Source organism: Triturus cristatus, chromosome 4_1 (assembly GCF_964204655.1).
Source record: "Triturus cristatus chromosome 4_1, aTriCri1.1, whole genome shotgun sequence".
NCBI lineage: Eukaryota > Metazoa > Chordata > Amphibia > Caudata > Salamandridae > Triturus > Triturus cristatus.
In genome coordinates, this window is record NC_140585.1 from 1,139,956,541 (window position 1) to 1,139,981,405 (window position 24,865).

Consider the following 24,865-nt stretch of genomic DNA (forward strand, 5'->3'; position numbering starts at 1 on the left):
ATGTGCAGACTATAGTCGACCCTGTATGCCAGATCGGACCGCATGAAGAAAGCTGACTAAAGTGTCTTGACCCCATACACAAGATAAGGCCGCTGTGAAGAAAGATGTCACTGCATCGATCGGGCAGTTGCCTGTGTGCGAACTCAAGTTGTCAGCTATACATTCCAGGGGGGCAGCCATGAAGGAAACAGCTGTCCCGCTGATCAGCCAATTGCCCACATGCAGATATATTAGTGACCCCTCCCCCGTATACTAGACGGGGCTGCTGTGAAGAGCGAGGACCTTTGCCCTGGTACACCATGCTCTAAGAAGGATGGCTCACGCCGGGTGCACTTTATAACCACGGGGTAGCAGCAGGTCCTGGCCTACATGCCCAAAGTTCCAACTGAAACACAGGAAGGTGTATGACTGTGCCGGATCTGACAGTGGGATCAGGGGATCTTAATGCATCAAATGAAGGAGTGTCGCTGACAACCACTCACCAATACATAGTAACACCAGAGTGATGAATGATTCCAGGGCTTCTGTATCACAATACCCGAAGGAGTGGGTAAGACTGATTGCTGGTCTAGAGTCCATGGGGAACTTGCTCTGACTCATAGTGCCTTAGCCCTGGAATACTTTGACTTCTAAAAAGCCGTAGTGGGACTTCCAAAGCTCGGACCCGTCGCAGTGCCTAAACTGAATGGTGCCTATTGTAAATGGGGAATAACATTGCTAATAGACAGGGAAGTGAAACTTGTGTCTCTGCCCAGATGATGCTAGAGTGCTTGCCCTAGGGGGTGCTGTGTATATTGTTTGTGTGTTGTATTTCATTTTGTGCTTGAATATAAATGCTATTTTACTTAAAAGCAAGTATTTGGCTGGACATTGATTTATTGGCATTGTTGGGTGTATTTTGAGTCTTAAGCATGTGTTTGCCTTGCACCTACCTTCCCCTACAGGTAGACATTTACTGTTTGACCAGCACTACCACAGAGAGTCAAATGCTCAAGGGGTACTTCGCCCAGTTGCTAAGGACCCATAGTAGGTCAGGCCCTAGGATACCCAGAGCACAAGGACTCAACCACCAAAGTTGGGCCCAGTAGCTCCTGCTAGCCCCATGGGCCTCTGAAAGAGCTTTTGACAAAGGCTTTTGAAACTAAGCAATAACAACTGTGTCAAGATCAAATCCTTTCCCTGTTTGTGGTTTATTGAGAGTTGACACATCTTTGAATCAGTGAGCCCTTATACCAGGCAGTATTTTGGTGCCATTACCTGGTTATTTTTCAACATAGGAAAAAAACATGAGTAGATCATTTGTACACCCATAGTGAGCACAGCACATTCCAGCTTTCTTGTATGTCTGATGAACAGTGAGAGTTTTCTGTAAGCTTCTGGGACCAGGAGTGCAAAACTATGAAATATAAGGTCATTTCAGGCCTAAAAGGGACACCAAAGACATATTACCCAATTTGAGGCTTCAGACTCTAATTTGAACACACACCCCTTATTACTTCATTGCCATTGCCTGATATAAGTGCCAATTGTGTGACTTAAAAAAAACGAATGTGTGCAGATATGAACCAGTGAAAAAATGTGAAACTCATACACATGTTTTGCTTTTCTATCCTCCTGATTTTTTAGCTAATCGAGAGTCCATAATTATTTTTACAGATAAAATCATGAAATATTTCATCCTTCTTCACGCCTTTCTTGTGTGTGCAACAGCAGGTGAAGGTAAGAGACATTTACAGACAGGGCAAAAACCCTGAAAAAGAAGTGGGGGGACTAACCAAGTTAGGCAGTATGAAAGTGACATCATGGCACATGACATCACTGTGACATCACAGGAAGGGACATCACAGAAACTCTTATCTGAACCTTTGATCTAACAGAAAGTGACATCACAAGAACTGACATCAGTTCTTACGACCTCACACATATTAAGCAGGTCAATCATGAGCACATGTGAGTACATTTTGGGATTTGATAAATGAAACCAAACTGATTAATACTTAAGAGTGGATGAAGTGTGGTGTCTAACCAACTACAGTAGAGAAACCACTAAGAACGCAAGCTAGGCATACTAAACTTGGCACAAAGATCAAAGCACAGTCCATGCATTGCATGAAAATGATAGAAACTGCAATTGTGAATATCAAAACTATAATATGTATTAACCATTATATACACTGACAAATTTAGCCCACTTTGAGTATTACAAAACAAAATGCAAGTCCCACAATGCATTTGATATTCATGGAAAATGTTATTCACTATGAATGATACAATTTGAATTGATATATGTAAAGAATATCCAATTATGACATTATGGATCATGCTATATTGCCACAGGCTGTTTATCCATAAGAAATGAGTAATTAGTGAGACGTTTACATTACCAATTCCTAACATGTGGGTAACAAAATCACTTTTAAAAATCTCATGCGTCTGGTATTTTTTGTTGTGATGGGCTGTAGGATCTACCTTACGAGACTGAGTATCATCTGCATGGTGAAGAGCAGTCAGCCATCTGTTGACACATGGCAATGGATTCCAAGGAGGCAGAGGAGGGCCCATGGGATCTATGAACATTAGTGAAGAAAGACATGCAATACCAAAACAGTTTTGCGTGGGTGATATTATCAAGTTCATTGTGCTGAAACCCCTTTCACAGTCACTTGAGGGCGCAGGTAGTGTGTTTATTGCTCTCAAAACACGTTGCAGTTTGACAGTATTGTTCCCAACATTGTCAATAGGGATCCTGAAACTTTTTGATATGAGTAAATAAAGGGTAATCTCATGCAGAGGTCTATACACTAACACAAATTACATACATTCAAAATTACTCTCTTGTGCATTAGTTAGAGGGACTTGTTAGAAGGGTGTTTCTTCTGCCATTAGTGTAGGCAGGGTCCTTAAGCACCTAGCCAGCACTTACTTACCATACATAAATTGCACATGCATGCTCTGCGAGTGAGGCCCCTTCAGTGTTTACCTCAAACCTTACAATGCCTTAAGAAAAAATAGAAAAATAATACAGGAAGAACATTTCTGCATCCAAGAATGAAGTGGGTAACAACAGAAGAGAACAAATATAAAACATTGGGGGATGTTAACATTCCTAAAAGGCTTAAATACACAAAGTAAAATACTGCAAAAAAGTGGTGAACTGATCATGTAGCTGTTTGAGTTAAAGATCTACTACTGGAGAGACCTGTATGCGTCATGTAGATAAGGTTTGTACCATATCCACGCCACCGCAAACTGTTACCATGTTGAAAATTGATGTAATTGGAACATCGGAGGAGAATAAGGAAAATCTAAACTTATGAGGTAGGTATATTGCCTGGAGTAAGACCCTAAGAACTGCAGAAAACAGTGGTGAAACTTGTCAGACAGATCAGTGGTCATGGCATGGTACACAAAGTGAGTGCCATGTCTACCATGTTTGGAGAACATCCAGCATGCGTGCAGAGATTGTGAAGTGGATTATGAAGCCAAGGGATAGGAAGTATATATACCAACACTCCTGATTTAGGCAGAAAACTCATGCTTTTGTAAGTCAAACACAAAACAATGTTGCCTTTTGTCAGTGTGAAGCTTTCTTTAACCAAGGACTGAAAAAACCTAACTCAGCCACCAGCCCACTCCACCAGGAGTACATTTCCATGTAGATTTCAATGTTTTAATTGCCAGCCATCTCCAGAGGTGACAAATGCAAAAATAACAATTGATGGACAGAATGTAGAACAATGTCATACATTCACCCCAGTACAGAGATCTGGGCCTAAATCCATCGTTTTTTTGCTCACCATGCCGTTCCAGTTTGAACCCAACCATATGCAAATCAGTCTTGACCCTGTGCCTCATGGGAACAGTCCAGACCGAACTGCCAAGCCAGGTCCTCCCTGGACTGGAAACAAGCATCCTAGGACCGGTTTCTGGCATTTCAGCCGTCTCCAGCCAGGCTTGCTTGATTTTCAGGGGCATGGAGAGCAAGGGACCCACGTCTGGGCATACCCTTTCCACTCGGGGTGACAAATGCAAAAATAACAATTGATGGACAGAATGTAGAACAATGTCATACATTCACCCCAGTACAGAGATCTGGGCCTAAATCCATCGTTTTTTTGCTCACCATGCCGTTCCAGTTTGAACCCAACCATATGCAAATCAGTCTTGACACTGTGCCCAATGGGAACAGTTTAGCCCGAACAACCAGGCCAGGTCCTCCCTGGACTGGAAACATGCATCCTAGAACTGATAGCCAGAAACCGGTCCTAGGATGCTTGATTCCGGTCCAGGGAAGACATGGCTTGGCAGTTTGGGCTGGACTGTTCCCATGAGGCACAGGGTCAAGACTGATTTGCATATGGCCATGTCTGAACTGGGGTGGTGTAGTGGGCAAAAGAACGATGGATTTAACCCAGATCTCTTGACTGGGGGAGAATGTCTGCATTGTCAGCATTCCTTCCATCATTTGTTTGTTGTAACGCTTTTCGCCCTAAGTGGGATGGGTATTCCCAGACGTGGGACCCGTGCTCACTACGCCACTGGAGTCAAGCTATCCTGGCTGATGACGGCTGATAGCCAGAAACCGGTCCTAGGATGCTTGATTCCGGTCCAGGGAAGACATGGCTTGGCAGTTCGGGCTGGACTGTTCCCATGAGGCACAGGGTCAAGACTGATTTGCATATGGCCATGTCTGAACTGGGGTGGTGTAGTGGGCAAAAGAACAATGGATTTAACCCAGATCTCTTGACTGGGGGAGAATGTCTGCATTGTCAGCATTCCGTCCATCATTTGTTTGTTGTAACGCTTTTCGCCCTAAGTGGGATGGGTATTCCCAGACGTGGGACCCGTGCTCACTACGCCACTGGAGTCAAGCTATCCTGGCTGATGACGGCGGATAGCCAGAAACTGGTCCTAGGATGCTTGATTCCGGTCCAGGGAAGACATGGCTTGGCAGTTCGGGCTCGACTGTTCCCATGAGGCACAGGGTCAAGACTGATTTGCATATGGCCATGTCTGAACTGGGGTGGTGTAGTGGGCAAAAGAACGATGGATTTAACCCAGATCTCTTGACTGGGGGAGAATGTCTGCATTGTCAGCATTCCGTCCATTTGTTTGTTGTAACGCTTTTCGCCCTAAGTGGGATGGGTATTCCCAGACGTGGGACCCGTGCTCACTACGCCACTGGAGTCAAGCTATCCTGGCTGATGACGGCTGATAGCCAGAAACCGGTCCTAGGATGCTTGATTCCGGTCCAGGGAAGACATGGCTTGGCAGTTCGGGCTGGACTGTTCCCATGAGGCACAGGGTCAAGACTGATTTGCATATGGCCATGTCTGAACTGGGGTGGTGTAGTGGGAAAAAGAACGATGGATTTAACACAGATCTCTTGACTGGGGGAGAATGTCTGCATTGTCAGCATTTCGTCCATCATTTGTTTGTTGTATCTCCAGAGGTGAGGCAGCCCTCCTATACAAAGTATCGTTATCCATCTGTACTCACTACTTAATGTGTCTACGGTAGACACCTGCACTCATTTTAGGGGATTAGGGCTAATTTTTCAACAACAGACTATGACCCAGAACAAGAGAGAAAGAAAGGGAAGAAAAGAAAGAAAAAGAGATAGGAGAATAATAAAATGATAATAAAGGCAGAAAAGTTGCTAAAAAATAACTCGCAAGAATCTGATAAAGTCAAAGCAAGTGTAGGGTAGGGAAAGAAAAAGGTAATGGCAACACTACAATTCAGCAGTGGGACCCTAAGTAAACGTTTGGGGCTCTGCATTTATGTTTTTGCTAAATACACTCTGCTCCCAAAAGGTTGTAAGCTCTACATTTAGCAGCAGACATCTCCATGTTATTGTTGTCATAAATATATCTAAACCCCTTAACATTTACCAGCACCACCTAAGGACAGCTCACCCTGGCATTAGTACCACCAAAATACCCACACAAAGAAGAGACCATAAATTTCATAGTAAGAGGTATGAGCTCTTCGTCAAAATAAATGTAAGTCGCCCAGTGTCCAAGGATAAGTAAATGGTGATAAAGACAACTTAGAAGAAAGGGTCACCTGCAATTCCAGTCCCAACAAGCACTCTCAATAAAAATTGGCTTTTGGAAGGAAATATTGCTAGTTTGCATAGAAAAAACATTGAAACATGGAGGTATAGGAACAGTGAGAGATCACAAACTTTGGGCACTAATCGCAATCTATAAGAGACTCAGGGCCTGATTTTGAGTCTGGTGGTCAATGGACCAGCAGACTCGAAATCAGGCCGCGGTGGCAGTGGTCCGTCTGCCAGTTTAAGACTTCCGGCGCTGTTTCGGCAGTGGACCACCGGCTGTGCCAGTAAACTGCCGTTCCCTGGTGGTGGCACGGTGGAGAGGCAATATAATATGCTGAGTGGTACTGGTGAAGTCCTGCCCAGCATATTTTGAGTTCCTCCACGGCCAGCCTTTTCATGGCGTTTAGCTCGCCACGAAAAGGCTGGTAGTGTGGAAGCAAAGGGGGCCTTACAGGACCCCATGCCCACCTGCCATGGGGATGCATTGAGGGGGAGCACAACATGTGCCCCTCCCCATCTGATTTGCATCCCCAGTTCCAGCATGGCATGGACTTCACAGTCCATGCCGTGCTGGATCATTTTTGCCATTTTAATTGTGATGCTCTTTTTCAGGGCACCACCCTGTTAAAAAGGCAAAAGGACCGTCTGCCTGCACGAGTTGAACTTGTAATCAGGCGGGTGGCCTTTGCACGGCTTTGGTGGTGCTGTGCCGGCAGAGAGCCAGCACAGCACCACCAAAGTCGTAATCATGCCCTAAGCTCGGTAATAAGAACTTTGCACTTCCTAGACTTGTTACACTGCCAAAATGGTGCACTGGGGAAGACCTACTTGTTTACATTAACATTCACCTGTGCACTCACGAATTCACTGTAACCTCATCCTGAAAGACCATGGGGCATATTTGTGAGCCCCTTGCGCCACTGGAACATCACTTGTGATGCTCTGGTGGAACAAACTACAAAATCATATTTATGAGGTCACGCAAAGCCACTTTACTTGGCTTTGAATGGCCTCATAAATATGGAGTAAGGCAAGGCAGCACAACACACATGGATTTTGACACTTCCCAGATTTGCAGAACCCTCTAAATCTGGGGATGCGCCTCTTCTGGGGAAGCGCAGCAAGGAGAAATTACTTTATTTCATCTCACTTTCGCCTCTTCCCATGTGTGCTACATTCTACAGGACATACAGAAAGAGAAAACAAAAGCCTCGCAGGATTGTTTTTGTGCAGGAAGCTGCTCCTTCATGCACAAAACTATCCTGCCCACTGCACAGGCACTCTTGCACCATGATGCAAGGGTGCCTACTTTGGCGCTAGGCTGCCGAAAAATCACCTGCACTGGGGGAAAGGTTAGAGAAGCACCTTTTTAGATAAATATGGTGCATTCCAGCCCTTTCACTTTTACATAGGGAGCACAGCAAGGTGACTTGTTATGCTGCCCTATGCCAAATACCCATAAATGAGGCCCCTAGTTTTTAAGCACACCTGATCTTTTATCTCCTACATAGCATAACCTCAACATTTAGTGATTGGAACAGGTAAATAATTCCAATGTTTGGAAATCATTTTTTTATTGTGGTGTGATGGAGTTAGATACAGCTACACAAAACTGAAATATGTGGGTAATTCTTGAGCAAGCAAGAATATGCAAGACATCCCTTAGTTGAAGGGATAAAATGCACAATTGCAGCATTGGTGAGAGAAGAAATGAGCATGCAATGTCTACAAGGTGGCAAATAAGTAGGGTTGCGTGATAAATTTCACTCCACCAGCGAGTTTGCAGTTTTCCAGCCAAACTCCATCAACCACCATGTGGTGCAGTTTTTTCTTGCACACGGCTCACCAACTGTATGTTGGCAAGTGAGAATTGGCATCCCGTAGCACAATGTTTGGGCGCTAGGAGGATACCCTGCAAGATTTTCTCCATGCAGGCAGTCACAACCATTCACAGTGGGAAAGGTGCCGCTTGAGTAGAACATCTACTCAAAGAAATAGCAGCCTCTGGTGAGCCGTGGGGTGCAGTTTGCACTTATTTTTCAGTGTGGAACAAGCTCCTGGAACTAACAATCAGTGCGAGCAGCGCGACGTGCCGATTTCCTCCAGTTTGTGGAATTCTCCGGAATATCGCTGAGTTTTCATGTAATTCTCAGGAATTCCGTGGAGTTAAACTCCACGTTCTGCCCAACCCTATAAATGCACAACCTGTGGAACTGACCATATGTGAAATGATTTGTTCAAGTTGACAACTGTAACATACATACATCAGACTACGCGCTTTCACAATCATACAGCAATAAGTGGAAGCTGAACTGGGGCTTAGCTATAAGTGGTAAGCAAATAACTTCTTAGAGTGAATTCATCAACTATAATGTTGTCCCATATATACTAAGAATCTGGGCTATATATAGGGTGCACATTTCAAACAACTTGCAAGTGTCTTCTGCCTGCCATCCACCCTTCAACCTCGCACACCAAGAATTAAAGACAAAGCATTAACCTTTGATGTAAAACAGAAGAAATAAAGCAATATCCATCTTGTGATATAATTATACAATTTGAAAGCAGAAAACCAGGGAATTATCCTGGCTTCCCTGCTTGATCAAATTGTTTGATCCTAGATACTTCTTTCTCTTGTGTGAGGTTTAATAGATTATAATGTTACTCAATGTACAATAAGAATCTAGGCTACATAATGGGTGCTAATGACAATTGACATGCCTCTTAGATATTTCATGTCCCTACCTACCCTGAAAACAGTGCTATTAATGAACTAAGTTCACTCTAAATTGAAGTTATCACTTTTAGTACATGCCTGTAAATGCAGTGATGCAATCTGAAATACTATATTGAAACATTTCTGCATTTTAATGAAATACGCTTTTTTGACTTGTGAAGTGACTTCGCATATTTTGTTGCATAATTTACTTGCCATTTTCATGGTTCAGCTCATGAACAGGCTCTTCTGTAAATGTGTTAGTTCACTCACTTCTAAAGAAGCTAGCATTTAAAAGCAAGACTGGGGCCTTGGTGATTGTAATGGTATTCTTGGACTCAGACTGTTGAGTCAGAAATGTTTCCTTGGAATAAGGCCGCATGCTAAGCAGATGCTGCATCATAGAGTCAGCATTATAAATGATAAGAGACAGTATTTTCTTTTCAGTGGGATCGGATGAAGACGGGCTTGGATAGTAGTACTTGCCAAGAGTAGGAATGAAGACCTGGCTACATCTGATTCCTCTCCACGAGCGATCTCCATCAGGCTTCCTACTTCCTCTTTATATTCATGTTCAGCATGTGCTCCAGCTCTAATGGAACATAGATAGCAAAAAAAGATGAGAGCAGGAATAACTTTGAAGCCATAAATGCTTATACCAAATACAATAAATGTGTCTGACTCGCCATTGAAATTAATTATGGCAGCAGTTACTTGAAAGACGCACAAAATCTTATATTTCAAAACCTAGGGCCTCATTACGATGTCGGGTGGAAAGCCTCCAACCAGCAGTCGGAGGCTTTCTGCCCGACATGGTAGGTTTACAGCCCTACCACTGTATTGGGATGATGGTGGCAGGAGTTAAACCTGCGGGGGGATTCCGACAAACTCAAGGAGCTTGTCTGTATGTCATAAATACAGCATAATCCCTTAATGACGGTGGTTCCGCAGTCGGTATTATGATGTCTGTTTCCAACAGCCATTCTATGTAGGCCTTTCCGACATGGAAAGTCTGTCGGAAAGCAACATTGGGGGCCCCTAGCAGGGGCCCATTCCCTCCTGGCCCTCCGCAGTGCGGCCTGGGAGGCACCTATGGTGCCCTCCTAAACATCCCTGCACCGTGTGGCAGGCACTGCATGGTGCCTACCACACAGTGCAGGGATGTTCACAAACATCCCTTTATCGAAGGAAGCTTGTACTTTGGGACTTTTCTGCCCGCCGCACAAGCTTCCATTGGAAAATGGATAATTGCAGCTGCCCTATGTGCAGTCGCATCGTAATCATGCAGTCGGAACCGCCAACCTAAGGTCGGGCAGTTCCAAACCTCAATGGTGCGATACCGTAATCAGGCCCCTAGGTGTTGTAGTTATTTTATTTCCTTTTCATATATTTTTTTTCTTTTTATAAAACAAATATCAATATACAAAACATTAATTTAAATCACAAAAACATGAACAGAATTGTATACACAGTTGTGGTCACTCTTGACCCTTCCGGGACCTTTTCATGCATCTCTTTTCACATATGTTGTTGGTTCTATTCATCTACCATATACATGTAAAATCCAACCACAAATATATGTTATTAGGACCATGATCTTTTCCCAGGCTTCATAATTCAATTTCTTAACCAAAGGTAATTAATTCTTCCTTTATATCAGTGAATTGTTCCTTCTCCCAGAGGGGAAATGGTAGACGCGTTTCAGCATTCAGACTATTTAGAGTCTTATCAGGACCCGAGAAAACAAGGAGGGATGACCAAATTTTTTCTACAGTTCGAAAGAAACACACATCAATCACCACATTTTTATGTGCAAACAAAATTCATCTCGTAGGAAATTTGTTAAAGCCCAGCATATCATTCTTAGTGCTATCTGCATGCTCATGTGGTGGTATTTTTCAGCATACACAAAAGTGGAAGTCAAAGGTAAAGCCCAGGAACATATTGACCTGTGATTAGAAGGTTTAGCTGTAAACCCACATACCACACCATTGTGCCTGGCAGCACATCAATGAAGGTGCACATGTGTACTGTTTCAGAAAGAATATATGCATATATCCCAACTTCTGTGTGACACGATTGTGACTTCGGTGTGACATGATTACATATAGTCTTCCATTTGGCATCCAGAGACCGCACAAGAGTTCGTAACAGTTAGCACTCCAGTCAGGCCTCTCACGGGTAGACTAAAGGGAAGCTCCTCCCCTTGGTTGGCATCTTACGGAAGATTTTGAGTCCATATCCGTGAAAAACAAGTCATGGTTGCCTGAAATATTATCCCCAGGGAATACCACTCTAGGTAACTCATCACACTTCTATTTTTAGATATGTTTCTGCATTAATACGGATGGAAAACTATGTTTTCCTGTTTGTGCTTCTTTTTCAAGTTAAAGTATCAGAAATGAGGTACTTTTTTGAGCACAGATAACCAGCAACATAGAAAGACCACAATGGCACCCATGGTCTTTGTGATGGTCATGCTTACAATAAAATGAAACCAGTGGATCCATCTTCTGAAATGAAGTGGGAGCATGAGTAAACTAATCACCCAGGTCGTCAAGAAAAGTATGAAAATTATTAATTATATTTGTCAAGTTTTTATTATAATTAACTTTTTATAAAATATAATTTTTTCAAATAAATAGGTTTCTTTAAAATTAGCAAATGATCCACTATGTAGAGAATTTACATACTTAATTTGTAGAGCAGGCCTCAAGTAAACATTTATAATGGAGAACACATTACTTGTAGGAGGAAAGCCATCTATTCGAGATGGCTTCTGTGTTCACCACAAAGTTACTGCCAGTTTTTTACTTGAACATCTTCATCTCCAGTCTGTAGTGCCCTGGCTGTGGGAGTGCTGAGTGGCAATGATGATGGTGAGCTTGTAAAGAGGATGGTCAGGGTGCCATTCATTATGACTTTGTAGCTGATGCAGCTGGTAACCATGGTAGTGTTGGCTAGCATAGAGAGCCACTGAAGCTCATTGAAGGTGGGGGTGATGTCTCATTTCATTGTACATTCAATGAAGCATGATGCAGTATTTAGTGTGCCCTAAGAGGTGCCAGTGGGATGTATGGGAGTACACAGAACTATGCATTGACACCATCTAGATTCAAGAGCAAGATGACCCAAACACTAGTTCTAAAGTTGTTTTCTGATGGTAGCGTTTTCATGTTCCGCTGTGATTGCTGTGTCAGTCACGTGGGTGTATGAAAGTGGTGGGCCCTTGAATGGTGTCATCTGTTGATGTGAGTGTTGTAATGTGCTGGCACCGCGGCTGGCGGTGTGTATGGTCTTGTGTGTGTCACGTATGAAAGGTGTGTGAATGGCCTGTAAAGAGGTTTGTGCCTTGCCGCAGCTTTACAGCTCACGAGCTGTGAGTCATTGGTTCAGGTTTTCGAGCTTTCAGTTATTAACAGTGCATTTCATTTTTTCGAAATCTCTTGTTGATAACATTTTACGCTCTGAACCTTCACTCACCCTTGTGCCAAATCCAACCAGTATGTGTATGCACTTGAGAAATATATGATTGTGAAGTAATATTTGTCTTTCTCTGCCAGGTGTACATTGTCTCTACTGTGTCTGTTGATGTGAGTGTTGTAATGTGCTGGACCCGTGGCTGGCGGTTTGAATGGCCTGGTGTGTGGCATGTATGAAAGGTGAGTGAATAGTCTCTAAAAAGATTGGTGCCTTGCCGCAGCTTTACAGCTCACGAGCTGTGAGTCGTTGGTTCAGGTTTTCGACCTTTCAATTATCAACAGTGCATTTCATTTTTGGGAAATCTCTTGTTAATAAAATCTTACGCTGTGAACCTTCACTCACCCTTGTGCCAAATCCAACGAGTATGTGTGTGTGTACTTGAAGAATAGATGGATGGGCAATAATATTTGTCTTTTCTGTCTTTCTCTGCCAAGGTGTACATTGTTTCTAGGGAAAATCTACCAATTCTAGATATTTTCATAACCTTAAAACTCAGGGGAGTACAGGGTGGTGTGCCTCTTGTGGCTCCCAATAGGTTTTCTGACCCACAATGCCCTGCAAACCTCAAAATGTGACTAAAGTCACACATTCTCCTTGCATTACTGTGCCATATTCTTCCAGAATCAAAAAGAAACCACAAATTTCCTAGCACTTGATGTTCCCCTAGGTCTTCCGATTAAAATGGCACCTCAGTTGTGTGGGTGGGCTAAGTGCCCACGACAGGAAAGGGCCCAAAACGTTTTGTGATAGATAATTTTGGTTTCTCCAAAATACATTTTGGGCCCTTCCCTGTTGCAGGCACTTAGCTTACCTACACAAGTGAGGTACCATTTTTATTAGGAGAGCTGGGGGAATGCTGGGTGGTAAGAAATTTGTGTCGGCAAGGTGATCCCACAACATATAAACACAGAAATATGAGGAAAATGCAATTTGTTTAGCTAAATTTCAAGTTTGCAGTTGATTTTGGGTAGGAAACCTATAGGGTATCCATGCAAGCCACACCTCCCTGGACTTCCCTGGTTGTCTAGCTTTCAGTGGGTTTCCCTAGATGTCCGCCGAACCCGGGACCAAAATCGCAGGTGAATCCGTTGCAAAACCAGGTCGTTTTGTGATCGATAGTTTTGATGTCTCCACAGTACGTATTGGGCCATTTCCTACGTTGGACACTAGGCCTACCCACTCAAGTGAGGTACTATTTGTATCAGGAGACTTGGAGGAATGCTAGGTGGGTGGATGTGTGTGGCAGATTCCAGAAATTTTTATCCCAGAAATGTGTGGAAAATATTTCTTTTTACAAAGTTTGTTGTCTTCAAGGGATCCTGTGTAACCAAACCTGGTGAGAGCCATACAAGTCACCCTTTCCTGAATTCCCCTGGGTGTCTAGTTTAAAATATTTTACAGGTTTGCTAGGTTTCATTAAGTCCGGGCCATGCTTGGGCCTAAAATCCACAGCGGGGCACATTGCATAAAAAGGGTCCGTTTTCAGTGGAAAAATGTGATGTGTTCACATTGCTTTTTGGACCGTTTCCTGTCACGGGCTCAAGGCCTATCCACACAACTGAGGTACCATTTTTATCGGGAGATTTGGGGGAATGCTGGTTGGGTGGAAGTTTGTTGCTCCCTGCAGACTCCAGAACTTTCCATGAGGTAAATGTGTGTTTTGTTTTACAAAACTTTATTTTTGCAAGGGGTTCTGGGTAACAGAACCTGGTGAGAGCCACACAAGTCACCCCATCTTGGATTCTCCTGGGTGTCTAGCTCTCAGAAATGTCCAGGTTTCATAGGTTTCCCTTGGTGCTGGCTGAGCTAGGGCCCAAACTCCAGAGCTAAACAGATTGCAAAAAAAGGGTCAGTTTTCAGTGGAAAAATGTGATGTGTCCACGCTGCATTTTGGGCTGTGTCCTATCGCGGGCTCTAGGACTGCCCATACAAGTGTGGTACCATTTTTATCGGGAGACTGGGGGAAATGCTGGGGGGGAAGGTCATTTGTGCCTCTCCACAGATTCCAGTGCTTTCCAGCACAGAAATATGAGGAAGATACAATTGTGTAGACAAATGTTAAGGTTTGCAAGGGATTCTGGGTAGCAGAACCAGGTGTGAGCCACACAAGTTACCCCATCCTGGATTCCCCCGGATAGCTAGTTTTCCAAAATGTACAGGTGTGCTAGGTTTCCCTAGTTTACGACTGAGTTACTGCCTAAAATCCACAGCTAACTACATTGCAAAAAAATTGTCCGTTTTTAGTGGAAAAATGTAATGTGTCCACCTCGTGTTTTGCGCCATTTCTTGTCGCGGGCACTAGGCCTACTCACACAAGTGAGTACCATTTTTATCAGGAGACTTGGGGAACACAGAATAGTCAAACAGGTGTTATTTCCAATTGTCTTTCTATGCATTTCTGCCTTCCAAATGTAAGACAGTGTGTATAAAAGAAGTCATTTAGAAAATGCCCTCTAATTCAAATGCTAGTATGTGTACGCACAAATTCCGAGATGTGCAAATAACCACTACTCCTAAAATCCATATCTTGTTCCCATTTCAGAAATACATAGATTTACTTGATACCTATGTTTTACTCTTCATATTTTACCAAATGAATTGCTATATACCCGGTACACAATGAAAAACCAATGCAAGGAGCAGCTCAATTATTGCCTCTGGGTACCCTGGGTTCTTGGGGAACCAATAAGACTTGTATATCCTCAGAACCATAAGGGTCCAGCGTACGTAACAGTATATTGCCTAAAAAATCTGCCATAGTTAGAAGAAGTTACATGTGAAAACGTGGGCGCAAATGGTTGTTTTTTTAACTCAATTTCAATATTTTTTCATTTCAACTGTTACTTTCTATAGAAAAACCTTGAAGGATCTACACAACTGACCCCTTGCTGAATTCAGAGTTTTGCATAACTTTCCAGGATCTATTATTAGTTTCTTACTCATTTCTACCACTAATTGAAGAAGGTTGAAAGCACAAAATAATCAAAAAAATAGGCTATGCCCAAGTAAAATGCCAAAACTGTGTAGAAAATGTTGGTTTTCTGACAAAAGTCTGCCTCTTCCTGGAATCTGTGAAGATGGTGATTTTAGCACTACAAAATCTTCATCGAACTCATTTTCAGGAAAAAAAAACAGACGCTTTCATCTGCAGCACTTTTATCCCATATTCCCCCAAAGAACAAAATTCTGCTGTATTTCGGTTAATTTCTTGGTGCCCTAGAGGGGAATCAACCAACTCTGGGTAATTTCAGAATGCACATGGTGTTGGAAAAAAGGATGCAAATTTGGTGTGAATACCTTATATGGACAAAATGTTATGGGGGCCTAAGTATGAAGTACCCCAAATAGCCCAAAAAGCTTGGAAACGGTTGCAGGAAGGGGGGCCTGGCAGCGATGGCGTTTAACCCCTTGAGTGCCCGCCCCTTTCCCCGCCCTGTGCCGGCCGTTGCATTAGCGGGCGGGGTTTATGACGAGCTGGTCTCATCATGGGCACAGCGCAACCGCGGCCCATGACGAGACCAGCTCGTCATGGGCACTCAAGAGGATAATAGGCATTATTGATGAATGGGGTAAGACATCATCTTCAAAGGAGGTGGCTTTGAAGGATTTGAGATTGTTGATGGGCGACCATTGTGGGATGCAGCAAAGAGGGGTGAAAGTAAGAGGGAAAGCACGCTTAGGGTCATATTACAACTTTGGCACAGTTGCAGCGGGGCTGTGACGAAGAGGACAGCCTGCCCTATAATTACTTTTTTGTCATTGGCGGTCATTTCCTTTGCCATTCCCATGGCGCTGCCTATAAAATAGACACTGCAATGGAAACGACAAAGAAAGTTCCAGCACGGCATGGACTGAAATGTCCATGCCGTGCTGGAACTTCTGTGCATGCACATAGGGGGCACAAGTTGTGCCCCCCTGTGTGCATTCACAAGGCATGAGGCACAAGGGGGCCCTGCAGGGGCCCCTTTCTTTCCTCACTGCCACTGCTTTCATGGAGGAAAGACCTCCATGAAATTTGTGGCGGTGATGAAAGTCATATGCTTGGCGAGACTGTGGTGGTCCCGCCAAGCATATAAATACCTCTGGACCCCTGCGCCACTGCCAGGAAATGGTGGTTCCTTGACGGAGTCAGCAGGTCCCAACGTGGCACTACCACTATGGTTGTAATGTGGCGGTCACAAGTCTGCCAATCCACCATGAGTTTTGTGGCCCTCGGACCGCCAGACTCGTAATCAGGCTGTCTATGGCATGTTATGTCATCTGTGTTGTTTAACTGAAGAAGAGGCTGATACCACTACAATTGACTGTTCAATGTGGGGTTGAATGATCACGTAGGGAGTTGATGCTATGCTTAACAGTCTCAAAGAGCATCCTGCTTGAGTTGGCTGCCTCATTGAAGGCATTGGTATAGTACCTGGCTTTGACTGATAATTTGTGTGTGTGCTGAGAGCAGTGACTTTACAACATAATGTCAGCAAGGGTTTGCTTTTCTTCCTTTCTCTTTTCTGTCAGAGCATGAAAGGTATATTGTTGATGAGGTATTTGAAGTAATAAGGTTGCTGAAGGGTTCTGCTTGCAAATGAGCGTCTTAGTTGAGGCATTGCTGTTCATATGGTTTTCAATAAATGAGCTGAAGTTGTTTAGAAGGAAGCTAATGTTGGATGTTAATGTGGAGGTGGCAGGTCAAGAGAAAAGTTTGTGCTTTAAGTTGCTGTTGCAAATGTTCTTGAAGGATCTGGAGGTTTGTGCTCTTTTGGGGTGACCACAAAATGTTGGTTGAATGCTGAGCAGGGAGATATAGATATACCAGTATAGAGGTATGAGTGATTTGCATTGAATGGTTGGTGATATTGATAAGATGTTTGAATGATGTTTATGTTAATCAGCTACAGAGGAACAAACACAGCTTTCAAAAGCAGAAAAAATCACTTTCATTAATGTATGCAGTCTGTCAAATGAATATTATCTAGCTTCCAATTGCTTCAGCCAGGTTTATAGCAACACACTATGCTGGTTTAGGCTTTAAGATAATCTTAAAATGTACTTGCACTTGACAAAAGTTTTGCGCAAGCTGAGTCTTTGGCTCAGCTCTACAATGTTTGTTTACACACCCACCGGTGAAACAAGTGAATTTAGTTAAATGCACTACTGCTGAATGTGAAAAACAGGTTCCTGCAGCCCCGAAGAACCTTACCCAATACATAAATAAGGTGGTGTCAATGCTTTTGGGTTACTAATAGGGAGCAGTGGTAATCCAAACGATCGTTCATTAATGATTTACACACTCAAGATCACTAGAAACAGAATATATATTTCAACATATTTAGTTGAAAATAGTTATTTTAAAATGCTGAGATGATCTAGGGCACACAAGTTTGGCAACATCACAGAAGATAAGAAGATAATAAAAAAGTACCTAAGCTAACAGTGAATACAAGGAAAAATCGTAACATCACAATTTATAGCCCTTCTACCCTTACTGTGCTATGCTAGTTCTCGCAGATTAATAAATAAATAGTCTGAAGTTTCGCAGGTGGTGCGCATACCTGGACAACTGGGATCGTTGTCTGTTTGCAATAGCTTGTCAGTTATTTTGAGTACAATTATTTTGAGCTAGTCGATTGCGTCTGCGCGTTAACAGAATCTTGGCATCAGTTGGTGAAGGCAGAATGGAATGCTTTACAGAGCCTTGAGGAGTCTTGCTGGTGGCTTCTTCTTTTGAGATGGAATCTGGTTCTGTGCTCATCTGGATCTAAGACCTGAGTAAATTTTCTCTCTACTTAAGGTGATGAGTGGTGGTCCTTAAAGGCTAAATTATTATCGGCGATGAAATGCTCTGACATAGTTTCAGGAATGTTGTATACAGATTATGGGCACCAGAAGAAGTGTTTTAGACACATCTTTAAGAAAATGGGAGATAAAGGGACGTCAATTCAGACTACACCCTTTTGAAGATTTATCTATGGATGTTCCTTTGATGGCCTTGACATTATGATAAGTGAACACTGGTCTCAGACTGAAAGTCGAATCAAGTATTTTATCCAAGTTGTTATCTGAATCACTTGACACTCTCTCAACTCTAGGAATGATAAGAGTGGATGACATTAGTGTATTAGTGTTTATACCGAGGTTTCAACAAGCTGGACAGGCTAACTAACTATTGCTAATTGAACCTGTCCTGTATGTGTTTAAGAATCTAAAACTAAAAGAAAGAAGCATAAAATCAAGTGGTTAAAAAGGATAAAGTACTAGATATATGGATTGAAACAGTCATAAGATTTAGGACATTCCTAGAATAATTTAATTTTTTTTCCTGTTTGATTTTTTTTTTTATTGATGAAGTAAAATGACAGCAACAGATTGCATAAATACATTGCGAAGGACAAATTTGATTAGTTAGCCATAAAAACATAAATACACATATTCAAAAGATCGATATCGAGTGGAAGAGACATACACAAATTCATTTACTCCCAGGGTTAGAAAGACCTAGAGGCTTATTTAAACAAGGACACCCAGGTTGAGAACGGCCCCAGATCTTTTTCCCTTTAATCCTTCCCTTCTTGCCTTTCCATTCCATGCTGTCTCTAGATTGTAGGTATGCAGAAAGCGCCCCTTCCATTGTTGATAGGAGGGGGCAGGAGATCAAGCCATGCTGAAGCTACACATAGCCTAAAAACCAGCATAGCAATACCAATTAAGCCTTCCCCAACCCCATTATCTGATTCACCTGCCCCCAATAACATAAGCTGAGGTGACAGGGATATATTAACTTTAGGTACATTGCTCAAACAAACCTGCTATTTCCTGGCCCAGTGGTTTTAGGTTAGGGTAGGTGGAAAATATGTGGACCAGATCCGCACTGGATGCCTGGCATCCAAAACAGCAGGTCCCCACCCCATTGGGCAATTTTTGCTGGTGTTCTATATAGGCCAAAAAGTGTTGCAAAAAAGTGTTGCTGAACACAAAATTGACCCACCCAACTTGAGTGATTTCAGAAAGTCAGCGTCTGACAACTCAAGCCTCCCCTGCTACTTCAGTTCATGCTTATCCAGGTCACCCGAGAACCCCTCTAGCAATCAGCCATATAATTGCGAGATAGAGGGGCTTATGCCATTTGTTTATATTTCCATTAGGGGAACCTGCTTGAAGCCTGCAGCACCACCCGCCTTCCTCAAAAGAAAATCCCATCGCTGTGGATGTAATATGATCCCAAACCAAAATATCCCCGATCCTACCAAACCCCCCCCCCCCCCTTTCCCACCTAACTAAACGATCATCCTGAAAGATCCTAGGGCGCTAATCGGTCCTAAGCAGAGGAGTGTACCTGCTGTATCTGCCCACCCCCAGTTTTTTATGAACACATACCTAGTTCCAAAAAGCGATCAGGGTCTTAAGCTTAAACATAGTTCAGCAAACAGCCATTAGTGGTTGCCTCAATCATGAAGTTTGAAAATTGAAGTGCCATAACCTGGCACGTCTCCCTCCCTAGCCTCAACATTAAATAAAGGACCATAATATTGAAACGCTGCCACTAAGTAATATGGTTTGAAATTGGGGAGCCCCCACCCCCCACTTTCTCTAGGTAGGCACAAAAAGCATTACCCCTTCTAGACCTCCCATAAGACCAAATAAATCAAGCCACTGATCTATCTACTAGTTTAAACCAGTCATTCTCTATCTCAAAGGGTATTGTGCAGAAGACATATAATAAGTTCGGCAACACCATCATCTTAACAAGGTTGCACCTTCCCTTTATTGAGAGTTTAAGGTTGTCCCAGCAACTAAAATCCATCTTTACTTTTTCCATAATAGGGGACAAATTTAAATTGACTATAGTATCTACCCTTGCTGTGATATTTACTCCCCAATATATCACTTTGTCAACAATCCTGCTATCAGTGACCGTAGTAAATCTGTTTATCAAGACCTGAGTTTTAGCCATGTTCAACGAGAACCCCGATTGATTCCCAAATTCTTCAGCTGTCAGGATCAATTGTGATTATTGCCACGTCATCAGCATAGACCAACACCTTAGTGTCCCAGCCCTTAAGAATGACAGGGGGGATGTCCGGGGAGGCTTCCAACTGCCTAAGAAAGGGATCTTTTTACAGTGCAACTAACCAGGGCGAAGAGAGGCAGCCCTGTCTTGTTCCCCTTTTGATCGAGAAAATCTCAGACTCTCCCCCCAGGATTTGCAGTGGACCAGTGGGGTTAAGATTCATTACCTGTATTGCCTTAATGAAGGATGTCCCCAAGCCATTAGGCTCCATAATCGTCCAGAGATAGTCTTCTCAGCATCGAGCAAGGTGTTCCCCATTGGCTTCGCTAGGACCCCAGTGGCATCAAATATAGAAATTACTCTCACCACATGATCCACAGTTCCCCTCCCCTGGATGAAGGCATGCTGCCGGGCTGAGAAAAGACGATGTATTACATTGTTTAGCAAACTCGCAAAAATCTTTGAATATAGCTTTACATCCATGTTTAAAAGAGTGATTGGCCTATAAGAGCCCAGGGCTGTAGGATCCTTGCCTTTCTTTAAGAAAATAACAATATTAGCCGTGCCCCAGCAGCTTGGTAGTGGGGCCCCTTCTCTAATTTCCTTAAACAGCTCCAGCATTTCCTGATGGGTTTCTTTATAAAAAAAACCTTATAGAACCCTAAAGGGAAACTATCTGTTCTTGTGGCTTTTCCTGATGGAAGAGATTGGAGAGCTGCCTGAAACTCCTCTAATATGACATCGGCCCACAATAGGAGTGTCTCATCTTGGGTAACCTTAACGCTAGGCTCAAAATCCTCTGAGACCCGAGAGAAGCCCTTAGGGGAAGCTTTATAGAGATCGGAGTAAAATTACCTAAATGGCTCCCTCACCTCACCGTGATCCGTTACTACTTCACCTTGCATGTCCCTTATCTGACTAATGTGCCTGCGGCTTGCTGTTGCCTGGACCTAACTGCGAGTAGCCGCCCCACATGTTCACTGTACTCATAACATTCTTGACGCTTGATTAGGTACCTCCCAGCAGTTTTCTCCACGGTGAAGTCATTAAAACATGCCATGGTTATGGCTATTGAATTCGACACTGGGGTCAGATCCCTCCTACTTGCCACAGCACTAATCAATTCTGATTCTAGAAGACTTTTGGTATAATTCTTTAATCTGTCCCTGTCCTCTCTTTTGTTTGGTCAAACTGAACCCCAGGGTTTCACCCCTTACCGTAGCCTTGAAGGCATCCCAGACAATTCCAGGACAGGCCTTGCCCTTATTGATAGTAAAATATCCCATAATCCAACCCTTCATATGAATCAGATATTCTAGATCAGACAGAAGTATCCTCTCAAATGATCACTTTCTAACCACCCTTCTTATTCCATCAAGTGGGAGATCGAAAACGATAGGGTTGTGATCGGACATCACTCTGGGAAAGAGTCCCCCCTGAGCTCCCTTAAGTAAGACCGGTGACACCAGAAAATAGTCCAGCCTGGCACATTTGCCATGGGGGCTGTGTAATAAGTATATCCAGGCTCAGAAGCTTTCAGCGTAGTCCAAACATCAATTAAACCAACATCTCTCAAGAGATCTTTAAAAGATCTTGAAGTTTGCGGCTTACGCCCAACAGTAGAAACTCTACTGCCCCCAGGCCCTACTCTAGATCCATTTAAATTTAGATCCCCACTGACTACATATGGTGCAGGCCAGGAAGGCAATGTCATAGCTAAAACATTCAATAGGCCAGGATCATCTAAAACTGGGGCATAGACTGAGCACAGTATAAAAGCACCATTGCCAGCTTTACACTCCATTATTGCCCATCTGCCAAGCTTGTCCATTGCTTTAAGACCCAGTATAACAGCATTCTTTCTAAATAAAATAGCTCCCCCCTTTGTCCTAACGTCCTAGGTTGTATGACATACTGTCACTATTCCACTCACCTGAAAGCCAGGGGCTGCGGAAACGGAGATAGTCCTCCCTCGCACCTCCAGACCAACCCTCAAAACTGATCAAGTAGCACAGGTGATTGGTCCCACGGGGAAAAGGAAGAGGGAGGGATGACACAAACGTGGGAGAAGTAGTCCACTCAGTAGGACCACAGGCATACTCATGGGAACATCCATTACTCAGGATGGGGTTGGTCTCTCCTCTTTGAGACTGAGGGTGCTGCCACTAGCTGGAAAACACAATACACCCGGGACCACTGTTCCCTCAAACGTGCGCGCCTGGGCGCGTGCACACCTATCTCACCTCGAGCGCACAGTGTGGTGTTTGACGCGCGCACAGGTGAGTTAAGCAGCAAGTGCCTCCTGCACTTGCTACATTCCTTTTGTTAAAAGGGCGCAGCTGCGGGGCAGATTGCATGCCTTTGTGAAGGTATTCATGTTAATCGCAGCGCCCATCATGCGCTGCAATTAGCATGATTACTTTAACAAAGGCATACAATCTGCCCTGCAGGCGCGCCCTTTTAACACATGAAGGCAGCAATATTAAAGGACCACGACGTGTACGTTCAGGGGATTCTGAAAGCACACTTGTGCTTGTTGACTTGCTGCATTTCTTTTGGTAATAGAGCGCAGCACACAATCTGGGCCGCTCTATTACCAAAAGAAATGCAAGTCTACAAGCACACGAGTGCTTTCAGAATCAATGCCTGCTTCAGCTCCAAGAAACACCGGCCTGCAGGGGTGTTTTTCGTTCCTTAGTCTTCCAGCTCTACCCACGGTGCAGTGTATGGCAGCTCCTAGAGGAGAGGGAAGGGGGGCGGGAGGGGGAGGGGATGGGGGGCGTCAGGCGCGAGAGGAGCCTGACAGCTGTAGTAGAATAAAAGTCTGCCCTCACTGTTGGGCTCTGGCAGGAAGAGGTTTATTTTTCAACAGTTTCAAAGCAGGCGTAGGCATGGCTAGAAAGCTCCAAGGGGTGATAGGAGGAAGACATAGAAGGCATACAAAGCGCACTTGTCCCCCGCCTTACTTGCCCCATCTTCACCTCACCCTCTCAAGGAGACACCTGAGTCAGCTTTGGTCTTCACAGTGTGTAAGTTTTATTGAATAAACTTCATGGCCAATCCTACCATTGGTCAGTCTTATTTATTGTATAATCTTTAAAAACACTTTCTTAAAACACCACAGCATTCCAAAAATTCTTCAAATTCACGCATTAAAATTATATTTACAACCCGCTCTCCAAGGGGCCTTTGCTTGACCTTCGGGCTGTGCCAGCAGGCCACAACCAAGATAGCCTGCTCTCCTTAGGTTGACCGCCCTCCGGACAACAGAGCCGCAGGTAAATAATCTGCCACCACTTGTGACCAACGACGGCTTCCAGGGTAGAGCTAGAGAATCCAGAGCCACCAGCAGGTCAGCCCCAGATCTCTCGCCAGCCCGGAGCCCATGAAATGATTTTTAGACCTGTTCTGGGGTCAAAATGGCACCTACTAACGGAGTCCCTGTCATTTCTCCTGTTCAGGACCCCGCATACCCCAAACCTTAGCTTCAGGGATGGGTGGGTGGGCAACTTGACTGCGACCTCCGACCCTGGCAAGCGAGAAGACAAAAGAGGGGGCGTCTCCGAGTTCGTAGGCTTTTCAAGCCTCGCGCCACGAGACCGCTTCCGGGTCGCCTGCCTTACTCCCCTTTGAGCCCTTCCGCTTTCGGCTCCTTAGCCCCGACCCCCTTCCGGGTTATGTGACCCGGAAGGGATGTTCTCGTCTGTCGGCGCTTTTGCTGCCTCTAACGGCGCCATGCCCCTTAGGGGGGTGGCGCCCTTCATTCTCGTGTGCACTGCACTCTGCACTGTTCTACAGTGCAGCCCTCCTCGGTTTCCTCACCCCGCACCGGACTGCCAATGCTTGGTAAAAGTTTGAGCTCTGGTGTAGGTAGTTTAGCCAGATTTCCTGTGTCAGCATTGCGCTTTCACTCCAGTGATTTAAATGGCCACCTCAGTGTACTATGGGAGTTGTAGCTCTTTACTTTTGCTTAAGAATGTTTTAGAAGGCATAGAAGCGGTATTCTGTCGGAAGCAGCACGTTTGCTCCCTTGATGTAAGGGCGAGCACATGGTGTGCTTGGTGTTGGCAGCATGTATTGTATTGTAATTGCATTTATTTAGCGCTTACTACCCCTAAGGAGGCGTCGAAGCATGTAAGTTGATGCCTACTGTCACGTATATAAATGGGCCATGGTGTGTGTGTGTGGGTTCGGTGTACGGTGGGGACAGGTGGATGTAATTCCCAAGTGGGCGATATAAATGAACTAGGCACCCATGAGACGCTTCAGATGGATTGTAGGCTCTCTGAGGCTGTATACGCATGATTCTAGGGTGAGACCGGGCATATGTGGAGCGTGAGAAAGGGCTCGGACACACAGAGGGGCATATCAACAACAACCGGCGATAATTATCGCTAAGCGCACTTAGCGCTAGGATAATTATCGCCGACTAGCGTGGATTTTTATCGCTGAGATAGCGTGCAATTAGCAACGCTTATCTCAAAAGCGATAAAAATCCTCACGCTAACTGTCTAACGTGAGATTATCGCTGGAAACCCAGCGATAATCTCACGTTAGGTTGTTGATAGGGACAGACAAACTTAGCCATGATATCCTCCTT

The 24,865-nt window shown here is 44.1% G+C and overlaps 1 protein-coding gene across 3 annotated transcripts in view; it reads left to right on the top strand.

Moving 5' to 3' along the window:
* LOC146856190 (coagulation factor XI-like) overlaps positions 1 to 24,865 on the top strand; it is a 211,615-nt gene that overhangs the window by 23,035 nt on the left and 163,715 nt on the right. For all 3 annotated transcript variants that reach the window (XM_085654241.1, XM_085654243.1, XM_085654242.1), the window contains exon 2: positions 1,657 to 1,719. In XM_085654241.1, coding sequence (XP_085510367.1) covers positions 1,665 to 1,719 — 55 coding nt within the window. In that variant the 5' untranslated portion in view covers positions 1,657 to 1,664. The remainder of the gene's footprint in view (positions 1 to 1,656; positions 1,720 to 24,865) is intronic.